General features: G+C 52.6%; 1 protein-coding gene and 1 non-coding gene across 4 annotated transcripts in view; one reads left to right on the top strand and one right to left on the bottom strand.

Moving 5' to 3' along the window:
- TFCP2L1 (transcription factor CP2 like 1) overlaps positions 1-21,328 on the bottom strand; it is a 48,702-nt gene that overhangs the window by 2,976 nt on the left and 24,398 nt on the right. The window contains exons 3-14 of one of the 3 annotated variants that reach the window (XM_037049861.1): positions 20,553-20,629; positions 19,917-20,022; positions 19,177-19,283; positions 17,999-18,151; positions 14,823-14,933; positions 12,425-12,516; positions 9,682-9,736; positions 9,502-9,595; positions 7,327-7,417; positions 6,217-6,323; positions 3,058-3,200; positions 384-1,229 (exon numbers count right to left, since the gene is read on the bottom strand). In XM_037049861.1, the coding sequence (XP_036905756.1) occupies positions 1,167-1,229; positions 3,058-3,200; positions 6,217-6,323; positions 7,327-7,417; positions 9,502-9,595; positions 9,682-9,736; positions 12,425-12,516; positions 14,823-14,933; positions 17,999-18,151; positions 19,177-19,283; positions 19,917-20,022; positions 20,553-20,629 (1,199 nt within the window). In that variant the 3' untranslated portion in view covers positions 384-1,166. Of the gene's footprint in view, positions 1-383; positions 1,230-3,057; positions 3,201-6,216; positions 6,324-7,326; positions 7,418-9,501; positions 9,596-9,681; positions 9,737-12,424; positions 12,517-14,822; positions 14,934-17,998; positions 18,152-19,176; positions 19,284-19,916; positions 20,023-20,552; positions 20,630-21,328 lie in introns of those variants that run through there. The other 2 variants (XM_037049860.1, XM_037049862.1) reach the window with 2 other exon arrangements.
- On the top strand, positions 5,290-5,396 carry LOC118989675 (U6 spliceosomal RNA). The gene has a single exon (XR_005067052.1). It is a non-coding gene; the product is annotated as a U6 spliceosomal RNA (small nuclear RNA).

The following is a 21,328-nucleotide window of genomic DNA, read 5'->3' as shown; positions in this document are numbered from 1 at the left end:
CAGAAAATCACAGGAGAATACACTATTATGCCACTTATACAAAGTTTTTAAACAGACAAAATTCAACAATACATTGAGGAGGAACAAGAGAATGATAAATACAAAATTCAGACCAACAGGTGGAGAGGTGGAAAGGAATATGAAATTAGCTTCCAAAGGGGCTTCTAACATAACACTATATTAACTGTAGAGCAAGTATTGGGTACTTCAATTATTCTTTTTTTAAGGTTTTACTGATTTAGTTTTTACAGAGGGGAAGGGAGGAAGAAAGGGAGAGAAACATCAATGTGTGGTTGCCCCTCACTCAACCCGTACTGGAGATCTGGCCTGCAACCCAGCCACGTGCTCTGACTGGGAATTGAACCAGCAACCCTTTGATTCACAGGCCAGTGCTCAATCCGCTGAGCTACACCAGCCAGGGCTCAATTATTCTTTAAACTGCACACATACACTTTATGTACTCGTTGCATATGTATGCTGCTTGTCACAATATAAATGGCAAGAATTATAAAAATACACACATACACATAAACATTCACATCACACTCACACACTAGCCAATACCACAGCAAAACTGCTTTCCAATTTACAAAATGCATCCACATTTTATTGCCTGCTCTGGATTATTACCCCAAATCCTGCAAATCCACCCACCTGTAGACACCCACGCCACGCTGCAGGGCCTAATGATGTGTGAAGCACACTCACTCTATACTGCTGGCCTGTGCCCTCTAGGACCCTGGGCCACCCAGTCACTTGGGCATGCAAAGCCCTAGGCAGTGCCCACACAGGCTTAATCAGTAACTCCCTTGTTTAATTAAGTGCCCTTGTACACCCCCACGGCAGCAAGGGCTGGCCAGGCTTCCTCCAGTGCTCCAGGCAATTAAGAAGCAAAAGGTTTCCAATTGATTTGGGGTTAAGAGGCAAGGAGACTTTGGGGAATAGGAATGGCCTATTTAGCTGGGGTGGCATTTGAATTCTGTTCTCTGCTTCAGTTGCTTAACTGCATACTCTCGGGGTCACAGGGCAAGCTGGAGGAGGAACTTCCTTTAGAGACCCATGAAATTGCCAGGGTTCCATACATTCTTGGCTTCTGTCTTCACGGAAGAAATCCATTCTGAATTGCAAAGTGACAAGTTTTCCATGCCACAACGACAACCCATTGCTCAGGGCAGTTTAACCTTCCAGACTATTCTAAAGTTAGGAACTCCGGGCTTCCTTTTCTTTATCTGTGAAATGGGGGTAAAAAATAGCTGCATTATAGTTGAACATAACAATATGGAAGGAATTCTGAACTGGGGACAAACACAGCAAGTTGCAGATGAAGGCACAACCGAGTCTTGGCTGCGTGGTAGAGAACCCGCACGTCCACACGCCCAGGCACGTAGTGGACACCACACACAAGATCACCTGCCAGGACCACACAGACCCAGTGTAAACCCCCCCAGGAAAAGAGAGTGGGGAGATGAGAGCCTCTCACATCTGCTCTTTGAGGCTGCTTGACCACTTGATCACTTTTTAATTAAAAAGGAAGGCAATGGCACCTTGTAGACCCAAGGCTGAAATGCTCCTGAAATGGAGACTCCCATTTCAGGGGCTTTAGCAACTGTAACGAGGAGCAAAGGATTATTACTAATAATGACAATTATGAAATAAATATAAAGACTATTAAAAGACTTACATTTTATACATTGTCAAATTTAAGCATCTGTCCATCACTTACTCCCCAAAACAAGTGCCTAAGCACTGTCAATTACATCTGCTGTTTATTCAGCATCTCCTGGTACCTAACAGTCTTGTCGTTTTACCCTTACCAGCTCGATAAGTATTAAATATCCCCATTTTACAGATGTGGGAACGAAGGCTCAAAGAGGTTCAGTAAATTTGCCTAAGGTTGCTCAGCTACCAGTCCAACTCCGAGCCCCACATCTTCTCTACTTCCCCAGCCACCATTCCTGTACCATTTCCTTTATAATCCTCTACACAGAGGCTTTCAGAGTTCCCACAACTGGATTAGGATCTGCTAGGGGCTGGGCAGGGGCTCAGGGTCCCAGCTGTGGTCCCATCAGCCCATCTGTGTTTTTAAAGGATTCATTTCAGGAGAGGTTGGAGAACCTGCTGGCTCGGAGCTTGGGCTCTGCAGCTGGACTACCAAGGTTCCCACCGCAGCTCCACCCCTTACCAGCTGTGGGACCTGGGGCACTCAGCCTCTCTGTGTCTCAGTTTCCTACCTGTGAAATGGGATAACCATAGCACCTACCTCAAGGGAGGCCACCAGAATTAAATGAGTCACTATGAGTCGACTTGGAACAGAAGAGGGAACACAGTGGGCACTCAATAATACTGGCACTCCTTACTATGAGTGACAGGAAAAGTCCAGGACAGAACAAGCTTAGAGACCTCTGTTCTACAACTTGCAGGAATGCCTACATGTGTCAGCAAACCTGTTGCAAAGCCCCCTCCTTAGCCTTGAGTGGAATCAGATCACTTGAAGGCACAGTTCCGGCAGGGCCCTGTTCAATACCTGTGCCCTCTGCCAGCAGCGGCCTGAGCCCTGCCACATCGGGGTGGCCAGTGACAGGCCCAGGATGGCCGTGGCACCTTTGTCGTTCAGCAGAGGAGGCATCTGTCCTCTCCAGGAGCCACACCCTCTCTTCGCCCAACTCCCAGTCCATTTCACCCCTCACTCCGGCCCACCCCTACGCTGGGCGAGCGCGGCCTCCTCCCGACTCCCTACAGCCCTCACTGTAAGGCCCCTGCAGGCAGGGGTGCAGTTGTGCCCCTGAGTCCTGCTCGGCACCTGGATGAGGATGAGGTATGGAGCGGATACTTCATAGCTATTCAGGGCCCAGTCATGGCCTCCAAACTCTCTCCTTCACAGTACTCCAGGCAGGCGCTGCAGCCACAAGCACGGGGCACGCCAAATGAAACCTGCTTGCCACCTCTGTGCTGAGCCATCCCCAAACCCCACAGGGTGTATTTCTGGTGCAGGTTCCACTGCCCCTGCCTGGAGCACAAAGTCCTGGCTCTTTGGGGCAGGCCTGGCGGCAGGCTCACCTCATTGCTGACCACCACGTGGATGCCCGTGGGCCCCTGCCGGTAGACTCGGTGAATGTGCTGTGGGGGGATGCTGTACAGGTTGGCGATCTTCTCAACCAACTCCAAGGTGGTCAGCTCTTCCAAGAAAATGGCATGGTACACTGGAGAAGGAAGAAACAGGTCCGCCTGTAGAACAAGTGCCTGCTTTTTAAGGGGCAAGCCTATCTGCCACCCGACCCCACCCGAAGAAGTCAGTGACGTGCTCAGGCAGAAGCTCAGGCCGGAGCTGTATGTAATGGGCACACACCCAGAAGCCACGTGGTGTCTGCACAGCCACGGACGGACAGGTGAAAAGATGCCAGGCTGTGGTTATTTTTTCCTGTTTCAGTCTCCCTGGGGGACTTTTATGAAATGTAGAATTCCTGGATCCACCCCAGACCCAATAACATCCATTTGATGGGGATGGTGGCTGGAGGGAGAAGGGTTGGCAGAAGTCTGTATTTCTAACAAGTTTCCAGTCATTCTGACCTGTGGCCCAACATGCACTTCACTGCAGAATGAAAAAGGAAAAACCGCTCTCCCTTTCCTTTCTTCCCACGGTTTCAAGGAATGGCTTCAGGTGGCAAAGAGTGAGAGTGACAGGTAAGTGCTACTGACCGCGGAAGGGCCCTTCTGCTACTGCAGAGGCACAGACAGGCTTCGAGAAGAGGGTCCACCATTCTCCCAGGTCACAGCACCTGGAAAACCTCTTTCCTTTTGTGCCAGCCCCTGTCTTGTGAGTCTGGCTTTTGCTGCAGCAGGAAGTCGAGCCTGTGTTTTGATCACACTTCTCCATGCAAACATAATATAGTCTGCTGAGCACTGTGACCCCAAAGGGTGAAGGGGGCATTAGGAGCAGCATCAGCCTATCAGAAAGTAACAGTGACCCTGAGACTGGAAACCCCAGACCAGCCAGGCAGGAGCAAACTCCACGGAGGCCTGGGTGGGTTATTCAGTGTCCAAGGGCCTCCTGTCCCTCAAAACTAAAACACAGCTGGACTCGATGAGGGGCTCCCAAGCTCCTCCCTCAACTAAAGAACCCTCAGTTAAAAAGAAATCTGATCACAGGCCCAACTTTAAAAGCATGCATGTGCGCGCGTGCACGCGCGCGCACACACACACACACACACACACACAGTGGGTCCCTTTGAAGTTGGTGGCAGAGCTCACAGGTTCCAGCCATGTGACAGATTCACTTTCCCATGATTTCGAACATGCTGACCCCCTGTTAGATTCTGTCCAGAAAATGTGGTCCCTGAGTAATGTTCCTTCCAGTACCGGCGCTAGGCTTCTCTGCTGAGATTCTTTTTAACAACAATTCCGATTGGACTGCTTTTCCCCAACTTTTTAGAAAGCCTGTTCAACTTGATCCAATTTTACTCCTCAAACAAATCAGACTGCTGACAAGAAGGAACTGGAAGGACCACAGGCTAGCACCTTTTGTTGTAACTTTTGTCCCTGGCCTTTCCCGCCCCCAGCCGAACACAGCCACCAGGAGTGCCTGAGCTAGTAGAGGGTGCACAGCGCCTGTGCCACCAGGAGCAGCACAGGGCGGGGAGGGGTGGGGAACAAGAGGCTCCAGACTGGGTAATCCTAGGTTCTAATCTTAACTCCTCAGCTCACTGAAGCAAGACACCAGACACTCTCCACACCTCTGGGAGCCCTGGGGTGCCCTGCCAGCACCCGCATCGCAGGGCCACCACGAGGTCAAATCATGCACTGTGTGTGGCACACCTGCCCTGAGCAAGGGCGTGCACTAAGTGGCCCTTTTCACGTGTGTGGAAAATCACGACTCTCAGGCTCTGGGCTTTGCAGCCTCACTAAGCTGAAGAGCAGCGGGAGGGCCTAGACTTTCACCAGAAATGTGCAAAGGCAGCTGAGGGCTCAGAGGCCAGGTGCCAGGGTCCCGATGTTTGGACCCAGGCCCTGCAACTTCAATGCTGTCACCTGGGGCTGGTCAACTATGCCTCAATTTCCCCCACAGTGAAACAATGTTAGCAACAGTTCCTGAGACGACACGAAGCGAATAAATGACTACAAGGGAAACCCTTAAGACAGGGACTTGTTGGGCATCCTTGCGGGTAGGGAGGGACCTGCAAGGAGGCAGACAGGACTCTTTCTGCAGAGAATACTGAGCAATGACTATGCAAGTTGAGACTGGTAGCTCAGCGGACACTCAGCACTCACCGGTGCTCAGAAGCAAGGAGCACAGTGCTCACTCCGGCAGCGCATACACTCAAATTAAAACGATGCAGAGTCGGTTCGCATGGCCCCTGCACAGGGATGACATGCAAATTCATGAAGCGTTCCATATTTTTAAATAAGGCAAGACATCAAAGTCAGATAACAAAATAATGCCTCTCCAACGTATTCCTTCTGTATTGTGTTCTCTAATCAGTGACTTAGTACTCTTCTACGGAATTATAAAAGTAGTTAAGAGAAATAAAGGGGGAGGGGGTGTTTTTAAAAAAGCAGCAGCAGCAAAAGCAAGGAGCTCAGAAGCAATGAGATGACATATTGAAATGAGGTCTTGAAACATCTACGAGGTACGTGCTGCTGTCTTCACTATGCACATGTGGAAGCTGATGCAGAGGCCCTGGTGCCCTGCCCAAGGACAGGGCCACTAGCTGGCATGGCCAGCACTGGTATACAGGGACAACTGGCCTCAAAGTTGTGTTCTCTCTCAAAACTGCCAAGCCACAGAAGTCCCATGCCCCCGAGGGGGTCCAAACCCCTTCAGCTGTGCCCCTTAGCCTCAAGCAGCAACCAAACCAAAGCGGGAAACACATATCCAGCCACGGGAAATCCCAGGAGGAAGCGCTCCCCAGATGACAGCCATCAGGGGCCACCTGACTAGGAGCCAGAAGGACCAACTCCTAATTCTACCACGAGTAGCTCAGTGGCTTTGGGGGACACACCCAGTCTCTGGGCCTCTGTGTCCCTGGATATAAAATAAGTGATCTTCACCGGATAACCCTGCAGGATGCCTCCACCTTAAACATTTCAACCCTAGGATAAAGTTTAGCACAAACTTTACCCTAGGTGGGTCTGGGAAAATGTCCTCAGTGAGAAGGCCGGCTGTTTCTTCCATTGCTTTGTCGCCCTGTAGCCCTGGTGGGGCAGCCCCTCACCACTCACCACAAAGGCTGCTGTTGTCCCCACCACCGTCCCGCTTCTGCTGCAGGGGCACTCGGTTCTGCTCCACCTCCTGACAGACATAAATAGTCATCTTCGGCCTCACGTTCCTGGCAGGCAGGAAGGAAATAAACAGCAGGTATGGGAGACCAAGCTCGGTTGTTCTAGAATGTTCCAGAACACAGGGTGGATGTAGCAGGGGAAGGACCCAGGGACAAAGAAAGAAGGCTGTGGGGATGCTGAATGCCTTCCACAGTTTGGCTGGGAGAAGAACCCCAGCCAGACTGACTTGCCAAGGCAGCAGGGTGGTGGAGGGTGATCTGCCAAGAACACGAATCCGAAAAATGAGGTATTTTTTAGGGTCATAAAAGCAAATACTTTCTCTGGCTTACTCTGCACTAGGCAACATTCCAGAACTTTACATGCATAATTTGTTTCTTCCTCATATCACCTATGAGGGAGCAAGGACCTCCATACTCATTCTACTGATAAGAAAACTGAGGTTCGTGGGGGCTAAGAACTTTTGCCCAGCTCCAAAGCTCCTTTGAGGCAGATCTGGGATTCAAACCCAGGCTCTCGTTCACTCTGAAGCTGTGCTGTTCATGTGTAGTTATTAGAATTTAAATTCATTAGTTAGTTAAAATTTAAAGCTCAGTTTATCAGTCACAGGAGCCTCAGAGCAGCTGCCCCCGAGCCGTGTGCGGGGCAGGGCTGCTGCACCGAACATTCCCGCCCATGGCAGGGAGCTCCATCAGGACACAGCGCTGCTCTCCGGTCCTCCCGAGAAACCACGGCATGAGGCTGAGTGGCCTCACCAGCCCCCGGCTTCCCTCCAGGAGGAGGCAGCTTGAAGTCCCAGACCATGCCAGCACCTGACAACCTATGGCTGAAGGGCTGAGATCCAGAGTCCAAGGCTCACGGAAAGGCAAGAAGAGGGAGTGGCCTTCAGGCAGGGTGTGCTTCAGCAGCAGCCTGCAGCAGTCACAGCCTCTCACTCCCATGCTGCAGCCCAGCCTGTGCCCCTCTCACGGCCTCCCCTCCTGCACTTGCCCCAGAGGGCCCCATGGTTGGCTTCCTGCCACACCCTGCCTCCACTTGGAAAATGATACCCACCTGCCTTTGATGGCATTAAAAAGCCGGATTCCATCTGCGGGGCCGCAGATCTGGACCAAATCATCTCGAGACATCTTCAGCAAGTCAGCACCTAGGCAGGTAAGTGGGACTGCCCGTTAAGTGGGACACAAAGAAAAGTCTTCGTCACCAAGCACCTGCAGACTCTGCAGGGGGGTTAGGGTACATGGGATGGGGGAGAGCCAGGCTCACCCTCAGGGGGAATCAAACATTCCATGGAGAGAGAAGCAACAAAGAGTCAAACATCATCAGATCACAGCCCCAGAGATGGCAGGCACTAAATGACTGGCATTCACAAAACCCAGCAGCACACACAGGTGTTTAAAGAAGCCTGTGCCTGCTCGCCCCTCCCTCTGTACTTTGTATTATTGACATATAATGTATGTGTACCTCTATGGGCGTGTGGCATCGGTCACTTGTACACTTGCCTGCATGCAGAGCGCACAGCTCACTGGCTGCAGTCATTCTGAACACACCCATGCACCCAGCACCCAGATCAGGGCAGAACGTTCCCAGCAACCCCCAGGCCCCTTGTGTCAGCCTCCGGGGAACTGCTGTCCTGACTTCCTGCAGTATAGATGAGTTTTGCTAGTTTTTTGAAGTTTATATAAATGTAATTGAATGGTATATACCCTTTTATGTCTGGCTCCCACCCTCTAAGTTCTATTTAAGGGCTTACAGCTACTATATGTAGACCCTTCATGCCCATTATTAGATGTTATTTACTGCATGAATATGCCACAATTCACACAGCCTCTCTCTGCTGATGGTCATCAGGGGGGCTCCCAGCCAGGCTATTATGAACAGCTCTCTATGAACATCCCCGGAGGTGAATGCAGTCTCCTCCTCAAAGGCCAAGGAGTCCCCCATCCTAGATGGAGGCTGACAGGAGCCTCCTTGGACTTCCCAAAGGTACCCGCAGGATATTGGCCTTCTGCTAAAAACCTGCCAATAGCCATGTGGCCCAGAGCCGCAAATCCCATCCTTTTTCTCCTGGCACAGTTAATACAGTTTCAGGTACAATTCCGTTGGCACAGTGGCTCCCTCTCCACTGGGAGCAAAGGCCAAGGCCCTTCCACTGTTGCACCAGGGCCCCCCAGTCCTCTCCATGCTCCTCCTGCCATGGTCCACTCAGCCCCAATCACCCGGGTCCTCTGCTCCATGACCACACCAGGCAGGTGTCCGCCTCGCAGCCTTTGCTCCTTCACTCTGCTTGGGAAGCAAACCCTCCACCCTGGTCCTCCAGTACCCACTTGGCCCACTCTCTTGCCTTGTTCCAGCTTTCTGCTTCTCAGTAAGGCCCCTGCCAACCACCCTATTCTCGGCCACAGCCAGCTGTCCCCCATCTCTCCACCCAGGATAAGTCAGGTCCCTCTCTGAGCCCTCCCATCACAGATGGGCCACACTCTATTGAGATGCCTGGTTTATGTGTCTGTGCTGACTCAAAGCTGAAAGCTCCTTGAGAACAGGGTCCCTGCCTGGACCTCCCGTCCCTTCCCCCAACACAAAAGAAGTTCTTGGAAAAGCTGAGCTGAAAGACAACTGGGTGTTTTCCTCTCCTTGCCAGAGATGTCCCAGAAAGCCACCCTTCTGGTTCGGTCCCTGCCTGTCTGGTCTGACTCTGCTTGGCAGCAAGGCTCAACCCTCAGTCTCTCCTTTTACCCCCAGAGCCCCGAGCTCAGGGCTTCTGCCTGATGGACCCACAGTAAAGACCTCAAGAACCTTTTAAAGAAGGAAGAACCAGCCTTCCCTTCTCGCCAGCGGCTTCACCTCCCTCCATCTTCCAGGCCGTGGCCCTGGACACCAGCAATGAGCAACATTTTGGTAGGACAAGTGCCAAGAAGGCTTGTGAGCATGCATTGGCCTGCTTGGCTGAGGGCCCTGCCCAGGCAGACAAGAGCCCACCCTGCAGGTGACAGGGGTCTTGATTAAGGTGCCCAGATGATCCTGCCTTAAAGCCGCACTTGACCAGAAAGTTCTAGGGACAGGACTCCAATTCCTGGCACTTGGTGCAGGTCAGCAAGTGTGAGTGAGTGACTCACACTACTTGGGGCCCCCAGGACAAAACCACAGCCCCACAGGCACCAAGGGCAAGTCCTGGAAGGTAAGCAGCCTTGTTAGTGTTTGCAAGATCCCTGTGGGTCTGGAGATGCTCACCTGAGAAGCTGGCAAACAGTCGGCAGAACTGCGAGAACCTGTTGCGGTGGAGCCACTGCTGGGCATCCTGGATGGAGGCTGACGGGAGCAGGTGCTGCAGACAGAGAGAGGGCCCTTGAGACGACTGCTCGGCCTCTACACCATGGGATAGGCAGCCTGAGCACCCACACAGACACTTACGTCACTGCCTACAGGCAGGGCTTCCACTGGGTGGGAGTGGGTTGGCGAGCTGTTCCTGTAAAGAACAGGTGATGAGAGCGATGAGAGCGAGCTCCTACAGGGCTCCTGAGGGTCTTCTCCCCTGCCTGCTGTTCCTACTCCCCTCAGCTCAGAGGCTTTTTTTGAATGAGAATCTCCCTGAGTCAGAGGAAAAAAAGCAGGAGCCACTGTCCAATCCCTAATGAGCTCTTTGGTGTGGACAGATGAGCTCTGCTGTCCCAGCCAGCAATGAGCTCCCCACCCCAGCCTTGGGCTCCTTTCGGTCAGAATTTCCTCCCCCTTGGAGTTCCCAGCCCAGCCTCAGCCTAAGGAGGGGCAGTGTCTACAGTGAGTCGATGCCAGTGCAGGACAGCAGCAGCCAAACAAAGGGGCCGCCGGGCACTGCACTCCGTGGCGACGAGAGAGGGCACAGGAGCACCGTCGGGGAATCACTGTGCAGTGAACAAGCACCCCTAGTTTGACGTCATCCGTGAGAAACACATTCTCGTGGTGTTTCCTCTCTGACCCTCATCAGGGGTGGACTCACAGGGGCCACAGACCTGAGCACCTGGGTTTTTAAACGGAAAGAAAGATGTATTTAAGATGGTATCCCACATGGATAGTGGTGATGGTGTAACAGGGTGCAGCCCAGAGCGGGGCCCCAAATAGGTATTTGGAATGGGGCCCAGAACTCAAGGTGTCCAGGAAATATTACAAAGATATAAAGGATGTCCTCACCCCTTCCCCCCACAGGTGTGAGTTGGGGGAAGGGACACATAGAGCAGGAACATGCAGGGCTGTTTTGTACAGCAACAGCTTTGCAGCTAACCTCTGGCCTGGTCATTTAACATATCTGTAACCTTTAACTGGTTGCACAGATATGTTAAATAGCTGTGGGCATGCTTTGAGCCAGGGGGATGGAAGGGACTTTCACCCAAGATGTAACGCCTGCGTGAGAGCTTGGAGATGACTGGCTCCATGCCATGGGGCCACACCTGCCCAGACTCACCATGAGAGCCCAGGAAAGCTGGAAGGATACAGGAATGTTGGCAGACGTAACTGATTGTAGGAAAAGTCAGAAATGGGGCTGCAGAGGAAGATTGGCACAGGGATTTAAACCCAGATGCAGCAGCCATTGGAGGGAGAACCACATGGCTTTGGCAGAGTAAGGACCCTCAGTCCCCAGCTCTGGTGAGAGAGAGAACCACACGGCTTTGGGGTGCTCCCTTTTGCCACATGGCTTAGGAAGCAGGAGAGACTTTGCCTGGAAGAAAAGGGGTGAAAGGACTCTTGCTGGTGGGCCATGAGAAGGTGCCACATGGCTTTGGATTAACTGGAGATCCTGGAGGTGGTACAGCTGATAGTGTTGGGAACCTGAATCACAAACTTCTGCTTCTTTTCCTGAGATATGGTACCCCAGACTAGGGCTGTGTGTGTCTGGGTACCCTAAAGGACTTTAATATTTTAATGAAGACATTAAGTCATTACTCTATGTCTGTATAGCTTTAAATAAACATTTCCTTTCCTTTTCACAAATCTCTGGCATTGACAGACATCTTTCCTCTGGCAGTGAACATAGCGAACCTAATGGGGGGTCCTTTGGGTAACAGTACATCGTGCACTCCCCCTTGGGTCTGTTCTGTAACAATGGTACAACCTGAACTACTTCCTGTTGCTGAACTATGCTCTTAAAATGTTACAACAGCATGTTTTATATTACATCTGTTTTGCCACAGTGAGAAACAAGAGGACCCTCACAGGGATGGCCCTAACAGCTACGCTTCCTCGGGTGTCCACGGGATGCCAGGTACTTTGCACACATCCCACTGGCCCTGCAGGAAATTCTTATACGCCTTATAGTGGGGAAACTGAGACTGAGGATGGTTAAGGAACTTATTCCCCCCCAAAGGTACAGACCTATGTCTAGGTCTGCCTCAATTTAAACGTATACCTCTGCTGTCACCTGCCTCTCAGGGTCACACTCAGTAAATCGAGTGCCTGTTTGGCTTTCCCATTAGCTGAGTTCTCTGTCTGCCAAGCATGGGCTTCGAGGAGCCCCCACACTCGCCTGCTAAACCTGCTCGGCGCTCTTCCTGCCTCCCCTGTCCCCGTGAACATGACATGCAGAGCCGCCACAGTGACGCTGCAGGCCCTGCAACGTGCAGCCTGGGACAAGCGGGGCAGCTGCCCACCAGCTCAGCGCTCCCGTCACCCTGGAGTCAGGACAGCCAGTGCGGCTGCAGGGCTGGGTGACCTCTTCTGCGTTTCAAGCTCTGAAACCCAGAAGAGAGGATTCTGAGCTGACCTACGGTACTCAGTGAGTGGGCACAAGGGCTGCACAAATATCCAAGAAGGCCCACACAGCCTCTGTCTACCCAAGCATCTGCCTCCCCAGGCCACATTGCCTAGGAGTGTGCCCGGGGGTGCCCACAGGCCATCTCACAACACCGACCCAGTGCCCAGTGGGCCACCTTCTGCCTTTACTGGAGGAAGGGGGTTAGAGTGGGTTCTCAGTTGCTGCCCTATCAGACAATATTTAGAGAAGTCTGAGCACAAAAAACCTGTAAAAAGGATAAAAATAGTTGTGAATGCAATACCAGTTAGCTGCCCTGAAACCTGAATCAATGCCAGGCTATAAAAGGAGAGAAGACACAGAGAGAAAGAGCAGGAAAGGAGCCCACACCCATCATCATTTCAGAGTCCACATGGAAAAGGTGACACATACCCTTCGCCAAGGCCGAAGCTGTTTGGAGAGCCGTTGTAGCTTGGGGATGGGGCGCTGTTTACCTGGTAGGCCATGTCGGGCCACGGAGAACACTGTGGGAAGAGAGCACAGGGCAGCGATGACCTGAGGGCAGGGGCCCTTGGAAGGAGCTGGCCCTGCTAAGGTGCTGATCCCAGGAGCCAAGGGCTGCACCAAGCAAGCATCCACCAAAGCTGACGTGGAAAGCTGCTGTCCTTTCCACACCTAACCTGCATGTACTGAATGGCCACATGAGCCAGGACAGGTGGATTACCAGGGCCACACCAAAGAATCAAATACAGCAGCAGAGACCAAACGCTCAACAGGCCACCCTCAGAGCAAGCCAAGTGTGACACTCTGTGAGCTTCCTAGTAAGTCACACCAAAGAGGGAAACATCGTCGATCACATGATTCCTGGGCCCACAAGAAAACAGAGAGAAAAACAGAATGGAGAAGCTGCCCACAAGCAGATTTTTCTGGTGCAGAAAAATGGGTATAAACGCATGAAGTAGGGAGCAGGGGACCACCGACAACATCCAAACAAAAAATCATCAGTAAAGGCCAGTATTAAAACCTGAGCTATTTTGAAAAAGAACCTGCTGACGGCCTTTCACACCCACCAAGAGCAGCCACTCTGCGACACAGTCCAGTGAATACTGAGGACATTGCAGGTGTCCTCTACGAGCTAAGGGAGGCACAGGACAAGAAGACGTCATCCTCAACTTCAAAGAACTTCCTGTGCAGATGCTGAAGGTGGCGCATGCGTGAGTACCCCAAAGCAAGTAAACACAAGCTTGGCCTGATGGGAGGTCAGGGGACAGAGCACTCACTTCCTGCCTTCCCTGCAATGGCACATCTTCGGAGAGGGCCCACAGAAAGCATTCCTAAAGATCTACTGTCTGTCGCCCACAAACACGGGGCTGGTAAATGTTTACCTCCCGTGCGAGTGTGGGCTGGAATCTGTCGGTGTGAAACCCAGAGGAACAGAACTGATGGGCAATACAGGAGGAGCCATCACCTCACAAGGTCATAGGGCCAGGTGGGCGATTCATCCAACCACGCCATGCAGTGATGGCGCCTGGACAGCCCTTACATGAGCACACATGCCTCTCCTCCACTGAGGGAGTCACGGAAGAGCCGGGGTGGACAGGCTGAGTGAGGCTCGGCCTGCGAAGGACGAGGAGAGCATGGAGGGCAATCGGGGGTGGGAGGGACCTCAAGCAGCACAAGCAGGATCCAGTCCTTGGAAAATACCCTCTGGTCTGAGCTCTGATCTAGCACTGGGTTAGGGGTGGGGTTGGGTGGGGACAGGATTCTCTGGCCACTCTTACCCTCAGATAAAACAACACACACACCCACACACAGCCTGTCAGCCAGGACCAGGCCACTGTCCTCTGAGACGCTCTGTGCCTGGCCTCACCTGTAACACAGCCCTAACCCCAGTATGGCCCTGCCGGAGCCCTACGGATCTGTAGGGGGCCTTCTGAGTAAGTCAAGTTACGTGGAGAACACACACCAACACGTACAAGCTAGCCTGATGACAGAGCGCAGCAGGAAACATTGTTTAAAAAAAGAGACAGGGCACCATAAGAATAGAGGTGGCACCAGCAGCAATGGTGACAGGAGGAGAGCAGGCCGGAGACAGTGAATATCTCAGAGTACTCTGAGCAGAAGGATTGGAGCAGTGTGGGACGAGCATCAGGGTTAGGAGAAAACATGTTCTGATATCCACCCAAACAACAAAACAGCAAGTGCTCACACCCTCCGACCCGCAATCCCACTCCAAGAATGGAAGCCTGCAGACTCGTTACCCACATGCAGAACTTCTCCTGCACCCATGTGAAGAGTCAAGAGCTGGAAACAGCCAAATGTCCACCACACAACAAAGGCAACATGGGTGGATAGAGAACTAGAAAGCACTTTATGAACAGAAAGGGAAGAGTTGCCAAAATATGCTCTTAAGTAATAAGCAAGTTGCAGAACAGTGTGTCTGTGTGCACTGTTGGTGTAAGGACATGGGCGAGTGGGATTCACTGGCAGAGAAAGTCCGGTCAGATACGGGAGGAACCAGAGATGCTGGCTGCCCTGGAGAGAGAGACCGTGAGGCTGGGAAAGCACTGGGAGAGATATTTTCTAATGTACATTCTCTTATGCCTTTTGAATTTTGGACCTATTACCTATTTGTTTAAAAAGTGCTGATTTTGAAAAGTGCAAATAGCAGTTATCTCTGAAAGGCCTTCCTGGCCGCAGAGCCTTATCAGAGGAACACAGCTCCACATCCAAGAGCACACCACAATGTAATGGGTGCTCTCAAAAACAGCATTCCCCCGGGCGGGCAATCTCCCAAGAATCTAATCCGACAGCACCCTGGGCAGCTCACCTCAGTGAGAATGGTGGTTTCGTAGGATGGCTGGTACTTCTCCTTCTCCTGGGCAGTTCTCTTCTCCATCTTCTCCCGGTCGGTCTTTTGTTTCCGGTCTGCTCCCTTTGGCTACAAATGCAAAGCACAGCGGTCCAATTAGTGAAAAACAGACAGAGATGGCTATTGGGGGAAAGATCCAGGGCTGAGCAGGGGCCCCCAAAGCCTGCAGGAGCCCAGGCAGGCTCTTGCAAACAGGACAGCATCTCTCTCACTTTCCAGACATTAGAGACACAGTCCTTCCTGGCACCCTTCCTTTTTTTAAGGCAGGAGTCCTGCCACTAGGCTGCTCGTGGGGAAATGCCTGGAAAAGATCTTTACCAATGGCCGCTCGCTCGCAGAAGGGAACCCTTAGGAGTCATGACCAATCCAAATGCACCCCTAGGGTCCCCTGTGGAGAATGAAGGGAAAAGAAAGAGTTAGGGGCTGCTGGTCAGAGTCTGGCCTGCCCTTCAGGCTGGGAGTTCCCAGACATATCATGAAGGCCTCCATGCCTGGCCCCAGGGCTCCTGCCACTCGAGGTTCACACTCCACATGCAGGGTGGGGCCTCTGCCCTAAGAGAGCCTGTCCTGGGTGCCAGTAAGCCTGAGAAACTCACCAGTGTCCACACCTCACAGGTACATTATTCCCCCCATTTACAGGTGAGGACACTGAGGCTCAAGTGTTCCATTAAAGACTGTAGAAGAAGCAAGTGCTGACCAAGCCGAAAGTCCTGATGCAAAGAGCCCAGGTATGCGCCACCACCAGGCTGGCCCCAACAGGCTGGCTGGCAAGGACCTTCAGGACTCTCACCTCCTAGGTGTTCAGAGTGGGCTTGGTGAGGTCAGCTACCAAGACCCCTGGCAGCCCAGGACAGGGCAGTTATTATGTCATGCATGGTGGGCAGTCAGTAAACAAAATTCATTCCCAAGCTCAATGGCACCTTCGAGGATTTTCATCCTGTGTACACCTTCCTCAGGTACAGCTTTTGGTTCCTGGTGCAAGGGATTTTAGGGACCAAGGGTCCGAGTAATGCCATGCTGAAGAGAGGTGGGTTTGCAGGAGGGTCACATGGGGACATAAATGGCAGATCCAGTGGTCAGTGGTAGAGTCACGCATGTGGCTGCCGAACACCTATCACCTGCTCCATCTCCATATACCAGTTCCTGAGAAGACGTCCAGAAGACACAAAGCAGGGTGACATTACTGTGGGCTGAGCCTGTGTCTCAGGGGATGGGACTCAGCCCCGGTGATACCCACAGGGAGCTGGCCGGTCAGAAAGGGGCCCCATCTTCCCTTTCAGAGGCCTTGGTACCCCACACAGAGCCTCGGGGCATGATTCCAAGAAGCAGGAGGGTGCTTCCCAGGAACTGAGGTGACCAGGGGTGGGTGCATGGTGGAAAGTTTGGCTGGACCCCTCCTGGCACTTATAAACACTTGTTCGAACTGCTTCTGTGAATGGGCACAGGTGGATAGGTGCCACGCCTCCTCGGGCATTCTGAGGAGCCAGGTTTTGGTGATAGGGGCTCCTACTCCCCTGCAGGAGAGGCCAAGACTGTTCCTGGGTCACTCAGACACAGCAGCTTCTGGCCCAGTTCCTGAAATCACACCTGGTGTATGGTCAAGGAGCCATGGACAGGGCCCTCACCGCTGAGCTTCTGCCTCAAGATGCAGAAAGGGGAGTGAGTGGGGACCATGGGTAGGACTGGGTGCTCCCTGGACAGAGAGGTCCCACCTCATTCCTCTCTCTTACTACCCAGCATAGTCTCAGCTGCAGGGCACACACTGCGAGAGCCATGGATTACACTGGACGGCCCTGGGCGAGGACATTAACCACCATCTAAGGGTGGATGTAGTGTGTATATGAAGAGAAAGAGGTGTGACTGGAGCCCAGGGAAAGACCAGCAGCAGTGCACTTATGGAGATGCCCTCGGCGAACCAGAACACGGGCCCGTGGAGCAGGCGGTAGGACCTGAGGCTACAGTGCCCACTGCACCATGGTCTGCCAAGGGCTCATCCTCATCTCCAGGACCTGGAAGTATGTCAGAAGGGGTATGCTTGCATGGAATTGAGATTGCTAATAGTGTGAGATTAAAATAGGAAGATGATCTGGGATTATCCCAGGGGTGCCCAATGTAATCACAGGGCCCTTGAAAGTGGAAAAGGGAGGGAGAACAGGAAGTCAGAGTGACACAGTGTGAGAACTAGCACCCTCTCACTGGCTCTGGAGATGGGGGAGGGACCGAGGGCCAAGGAATGCAGAGGCTGGAGAAGCTGGAAAGGCCTGGAAGGCTTTTCCCCCAGAGCCTCCAGGAGGAACGCAGCCTCTAACACCTTGACATTAGCCCAAGGAGACCCATTTCAGACTTCTGAGCTCCACCACTGACAGACAATAGATGTAGATAGTTTTGAGCCACTAAACATGTGGTAATTTGTTGTAGCAGCAACAGAAGACAGACAGACAGAGTGGGGAAAGCTCAGCTTCCTTTAGAGGCCGACTTCAAGGCTTTCAAAGCCTCAAGTAGGTTTCTGGAGAGGGCTGCCTCTCTGGCAAGAAAGGCAAACCCACACTTCTGCCACACCTCGCCCTCCCATGCAGGTGGCATCACGGACAGCCCAGCCAGGCCTGGAATCCCGTGCCCATGGCCGTGGCATGTGGCACCAGATGGACGAGTGTGGATGAACCGGCAGCCTGGCTGGGCGGTCTCCTCCGTGCAGAGGCGTCTGCTCTGGCTGTTTCTCCTGCAGCTGCTGGGATTGGTGGTTTCTTCATGTCACTGCCAAGTGCTCACTGTGCACCAGGCTCTGCAGAAGGTGCTAGAGAAATAAACAGCACAGTCCCTGTCTTTCCTTGTGAGGAAAGTCCAAGTGTTTTCTTGGTAGGAAAACAAAATTTAAAAATGTGCAACTCCTATCATTCTTACACAGTAGAGGTGCGCACTGACATGTGGGACGATGAAAGATGAGGAGGGTGCCATGGCGGCAGGCCCAGCAGGCCAGCGCACGCAGGAGTACAGGCAGAGCCCGGCTGCAGGGACACCCAGCTCCCTGCCGGGCCTCCACGTGGAACTGTGAGAACGTTTCTGTGTCACAGGCGGGGGAGTGCAGGCATACCCAAGCACACGGACTGCCGGCGGACGTGGTGTGGCCACCCTACCTTGAACACCTTGATCTGGCAGCTGGCAGAGTGCAGGTGCTCGGTGTACTCCCCATTCTCACTTTGCTTAAATGTATCAATCTGCACTCGAAAAGGCACTCCCTTCTCGCCCCCGTGCTTCCTTGGTGTGAACTCTGTGCTGATACAGTGCACCTGTAAGGGGAAACGTGGGGCTGGCAGTGAGGAGGGGGCAAGGGCGGGCTCCTCTCCAGGGGGAGGCTCCCATCCTGCCTGGCCAACCGCCCTGCTCTCCCCCTTGCTACCCACTGTTGAGCAGATGGTATCCCCTTCACCTGTCCTCAAATGACACACCCTCCCACCTTTGTCCCTCGACTTCAGAGGCCCCGCCTGACCAGCTAAGTCCTTGCCACTGCTCCAGGCCCACTGACCCCCAAGGGCCCCACCCTCACTCCTCACCCAGAGACCTCCCTTGCAAACGCTAAAGACTGCAAGGGGGCCACGGCTCCGTGCCACACAGCCTGGCATCCAGGGCCCTTGGGCCAGGCCAGAGGAGGAGACTGGAGCCATTTTTGCGTTTAAGTTCTTGCTGCACAGAAGGCACTTGATGTACACTTATTATTATAACAGTGTGTTAATAATATAATACATATTGTAATGACAGTTTTAAAATATAACAAAGTTATTGTAATCATGAATAAAAGATCAGTACCTTCTACTTAGTGGTTATTATGAATGGGCACTGAGGTAAAGGCTACATATTCGGTATCTGACTGACAAGATGCTCACAAAGGGGCCGCAGGAGAGGGACAGAGGCAGGGAGAGCCTCGGAGCATGGCCTGTGGCCACACCCTCGGCCGGCTCCATCTGCCCCATTTACCCCAAGGCTGGACCCACACCAGGCACTTGACCATTAAATAATTACTCTATTATCAGAAACTCTCATGGAAATGTTTCTAACTTCAAATTATATATGCTAGGAAATACTTTATTTTACGAAAAGCTTACATATTTATAAGCAAACCCTACACAGGATTCCAAAACATTCTAGTCCTTCCCCAACCCCAAGACCGGCCACCTCTGACCATGAGACACTGCACATTCCCCGCCCCCCCCCTCCCTGCAACAGAGAACAGGAGACCCGCAGGGCTGGTCCTGAGGACCTGCACATTGGACCCCACCTCCGGCTTCCCACACAGAGTCAGCCCCTGCTCGCACACCTGAATGAACGCAGAGGCTCTCTTCGAAGGGTCCCACAGAAACTCGACTGCGTTCAGCTGGGTCGGGCTGGCCCTGGGGTCCAAGATACCAACTGACAGTGGAATATCTGCACACACACACACACACACAAAGTGCAACTGTCAGCCACTCCCAGTGCTGAAGGAGGGACCCCTCGCGGGCCCAACTCTCTACCCACGTTGGAAATGCCAAATGTTCAGACACTGAGTTTTATAAAAACTCCTCTGGCAGAAAGCCTGATGTGAATTGCCATGAAGCTACTTAGTCTTCACGCCATTTTATTTTGCTGCACGAAGATGCTGGGCCTGTGGAGGCCTGTCCCGACGCTATGGGTCCATGCACCACACCCCGCTGCCACTCTAACTTCTGAATTCCGAATCCTCTCAGCCTCAGCTGTGAATACAGGACTGTGACCACTGCGTGAGCCCCGCGATTCCATTTTCACTGCCCACCTGTCATGCCCATCCTTTAATGCACGATCCTTCTGCAAAGCCTTCCCTGGACTCCCTGACAGCAGGTCTTTGATTTCCAGCTGCCTGTCTCCCCCACCAAGCGGGGATGCTCTGAGAGCAGGCCTGGCAGCACATTCAGCCCTGCCTGCTCCCACAGGGCTTCCCACAAGGCGGGAGGGCACTAAGATGCCTCGCACAGTCCAGATGGTATCCAGGAAGAACCTCAACACGCAGGAGCATCTGGGGCTCATCTTGGTGGAGAGACTCACCAATGTCTAGGATCCGGTCTCCAGGCCGGCTCCACCGCCAGCCCTCCAGCTGCTGGTGCTCTGTATACTGCAGCCGACGGTCGTGGAAAACCACGCGGATGATGCTCTGGGAGGGGAGGCAGGCAGGAGACAGCTGAGTGTGGCTGCCAAGAGGGACTCAAGGGGAACCCGCCTGTACTTACCGAGCCAGAGCACACGCCTCTGCCCTCCAGGGCCACTCTTCCTGGACCTGCCCCCCAGCTCCATAGCCCGTGTGCTGCTGCTCCACAGAACCCCAATCACGCTAACAGCCAGAATAGGGATGACTGCCCTTTTGTCCACGATTACTAAGTGCTTTACACACATGGCTGATTTATGTGTCCATCCTCTGTCCAGATGAGCAAACAGAAGCTCAGAAAAGCTCAGTAAGTGCCAAAGCCAGGCTAAAGCACAGGAGCCTGGTCCCCCTGCCCAGGGCCCCAGTTCCCAGTGCTGCGACCTCTCCTTGTTCCCTCAGAACGCACGCTGCAGGGAACAGGAGTCTACTCTCCCCCCAGAGCCTTCCCTGAGCCCCCAGGCCACACCTGACCCCCACAGCACGTTCCAGTGCTGAGGCCCCAACCAACCCCGGGTGGGGGGAGCGCCCCACGTGCTTACCTTGACGAACTTTGTGTTCAGATCTTGAAAGTCTCCCAGCTTCCGATTCTCCAACAGCCGAATTTCATAAGACTGACCTAGAGGAGGGTTAATGGTACATTTCTCCTTTCTGAGTGTTTTCCAATGAGGGGCTCCCCCAGCTAGAGGTCTTCTCAACCTCCTCAGTGCCCACCCAGGCCTCACGGCCGAGGAAGAAAGCGGGGAAGGAAGTCCATGTCCAGCTCCAGTCACCTCTAGCCTGGACAGCCCCGTTTGCCCACCCTGCCTGTTTAGGCCAAGGGAACATACCACGGGACCCTCAGGAACCAGCACCTCTTATAACTTTTAAAGAAATAGAATCCAACAAAATATAGCTACCTAGCATTAAATTAATGGAACATAATTTCATATTATTTCTTCATAAAGAATGTCCCATACACCTGGATGAAGAACACAGCTACTCAAATCCATAGTAAGCTGACCATACACTTCCTGAGAGCAGGTTTAATGAAATGAATAGAAAAGCCTGTTAAACACTGTCTCTAATTGCAGAATGAAAAGCATTTTCCCAAGTTAAAAGAATTTCATGTATTTGAAAGGGTGCGGCGATTCTATTTGGTAACATGTAACCAGAATAAGCTGGCTAGAGGATATAAATGAAAAAAGGGTTCATCTATAATAAGGGTGGATGTAAGTATCTATGAAACAGTAAGTATCTATGAATAAACTACACACATTTTACTGGGAAGATAAAGCAGAGTCTGAATGAATGGAGCATGCAAGGGTTCCAAATGCAA

The sequence above is a fragment of the Sturnira hondurensis genome, unplaced genomic scaffold (genome assembly GCF_014824575.4).
Source record: "Sturnira hondurensis isolate 20B ecotype Veracruz unplaced genomic scaffold, ASM1482457v3 Scaffold0006496, whole genome shotgun sequence".
Taxonomy (NCBI): domain Eukaryota; kingdom Metazoa; phylum Chordata; class Mammalia; order Chiroptera; family Phyllostomidae; genus Sturnira; species Sturnira hondurensis.
Note: the sequence above shows the minus strand (reverse complement) of the source record. Positions and strands in the feature narration are given on the sequence as shown.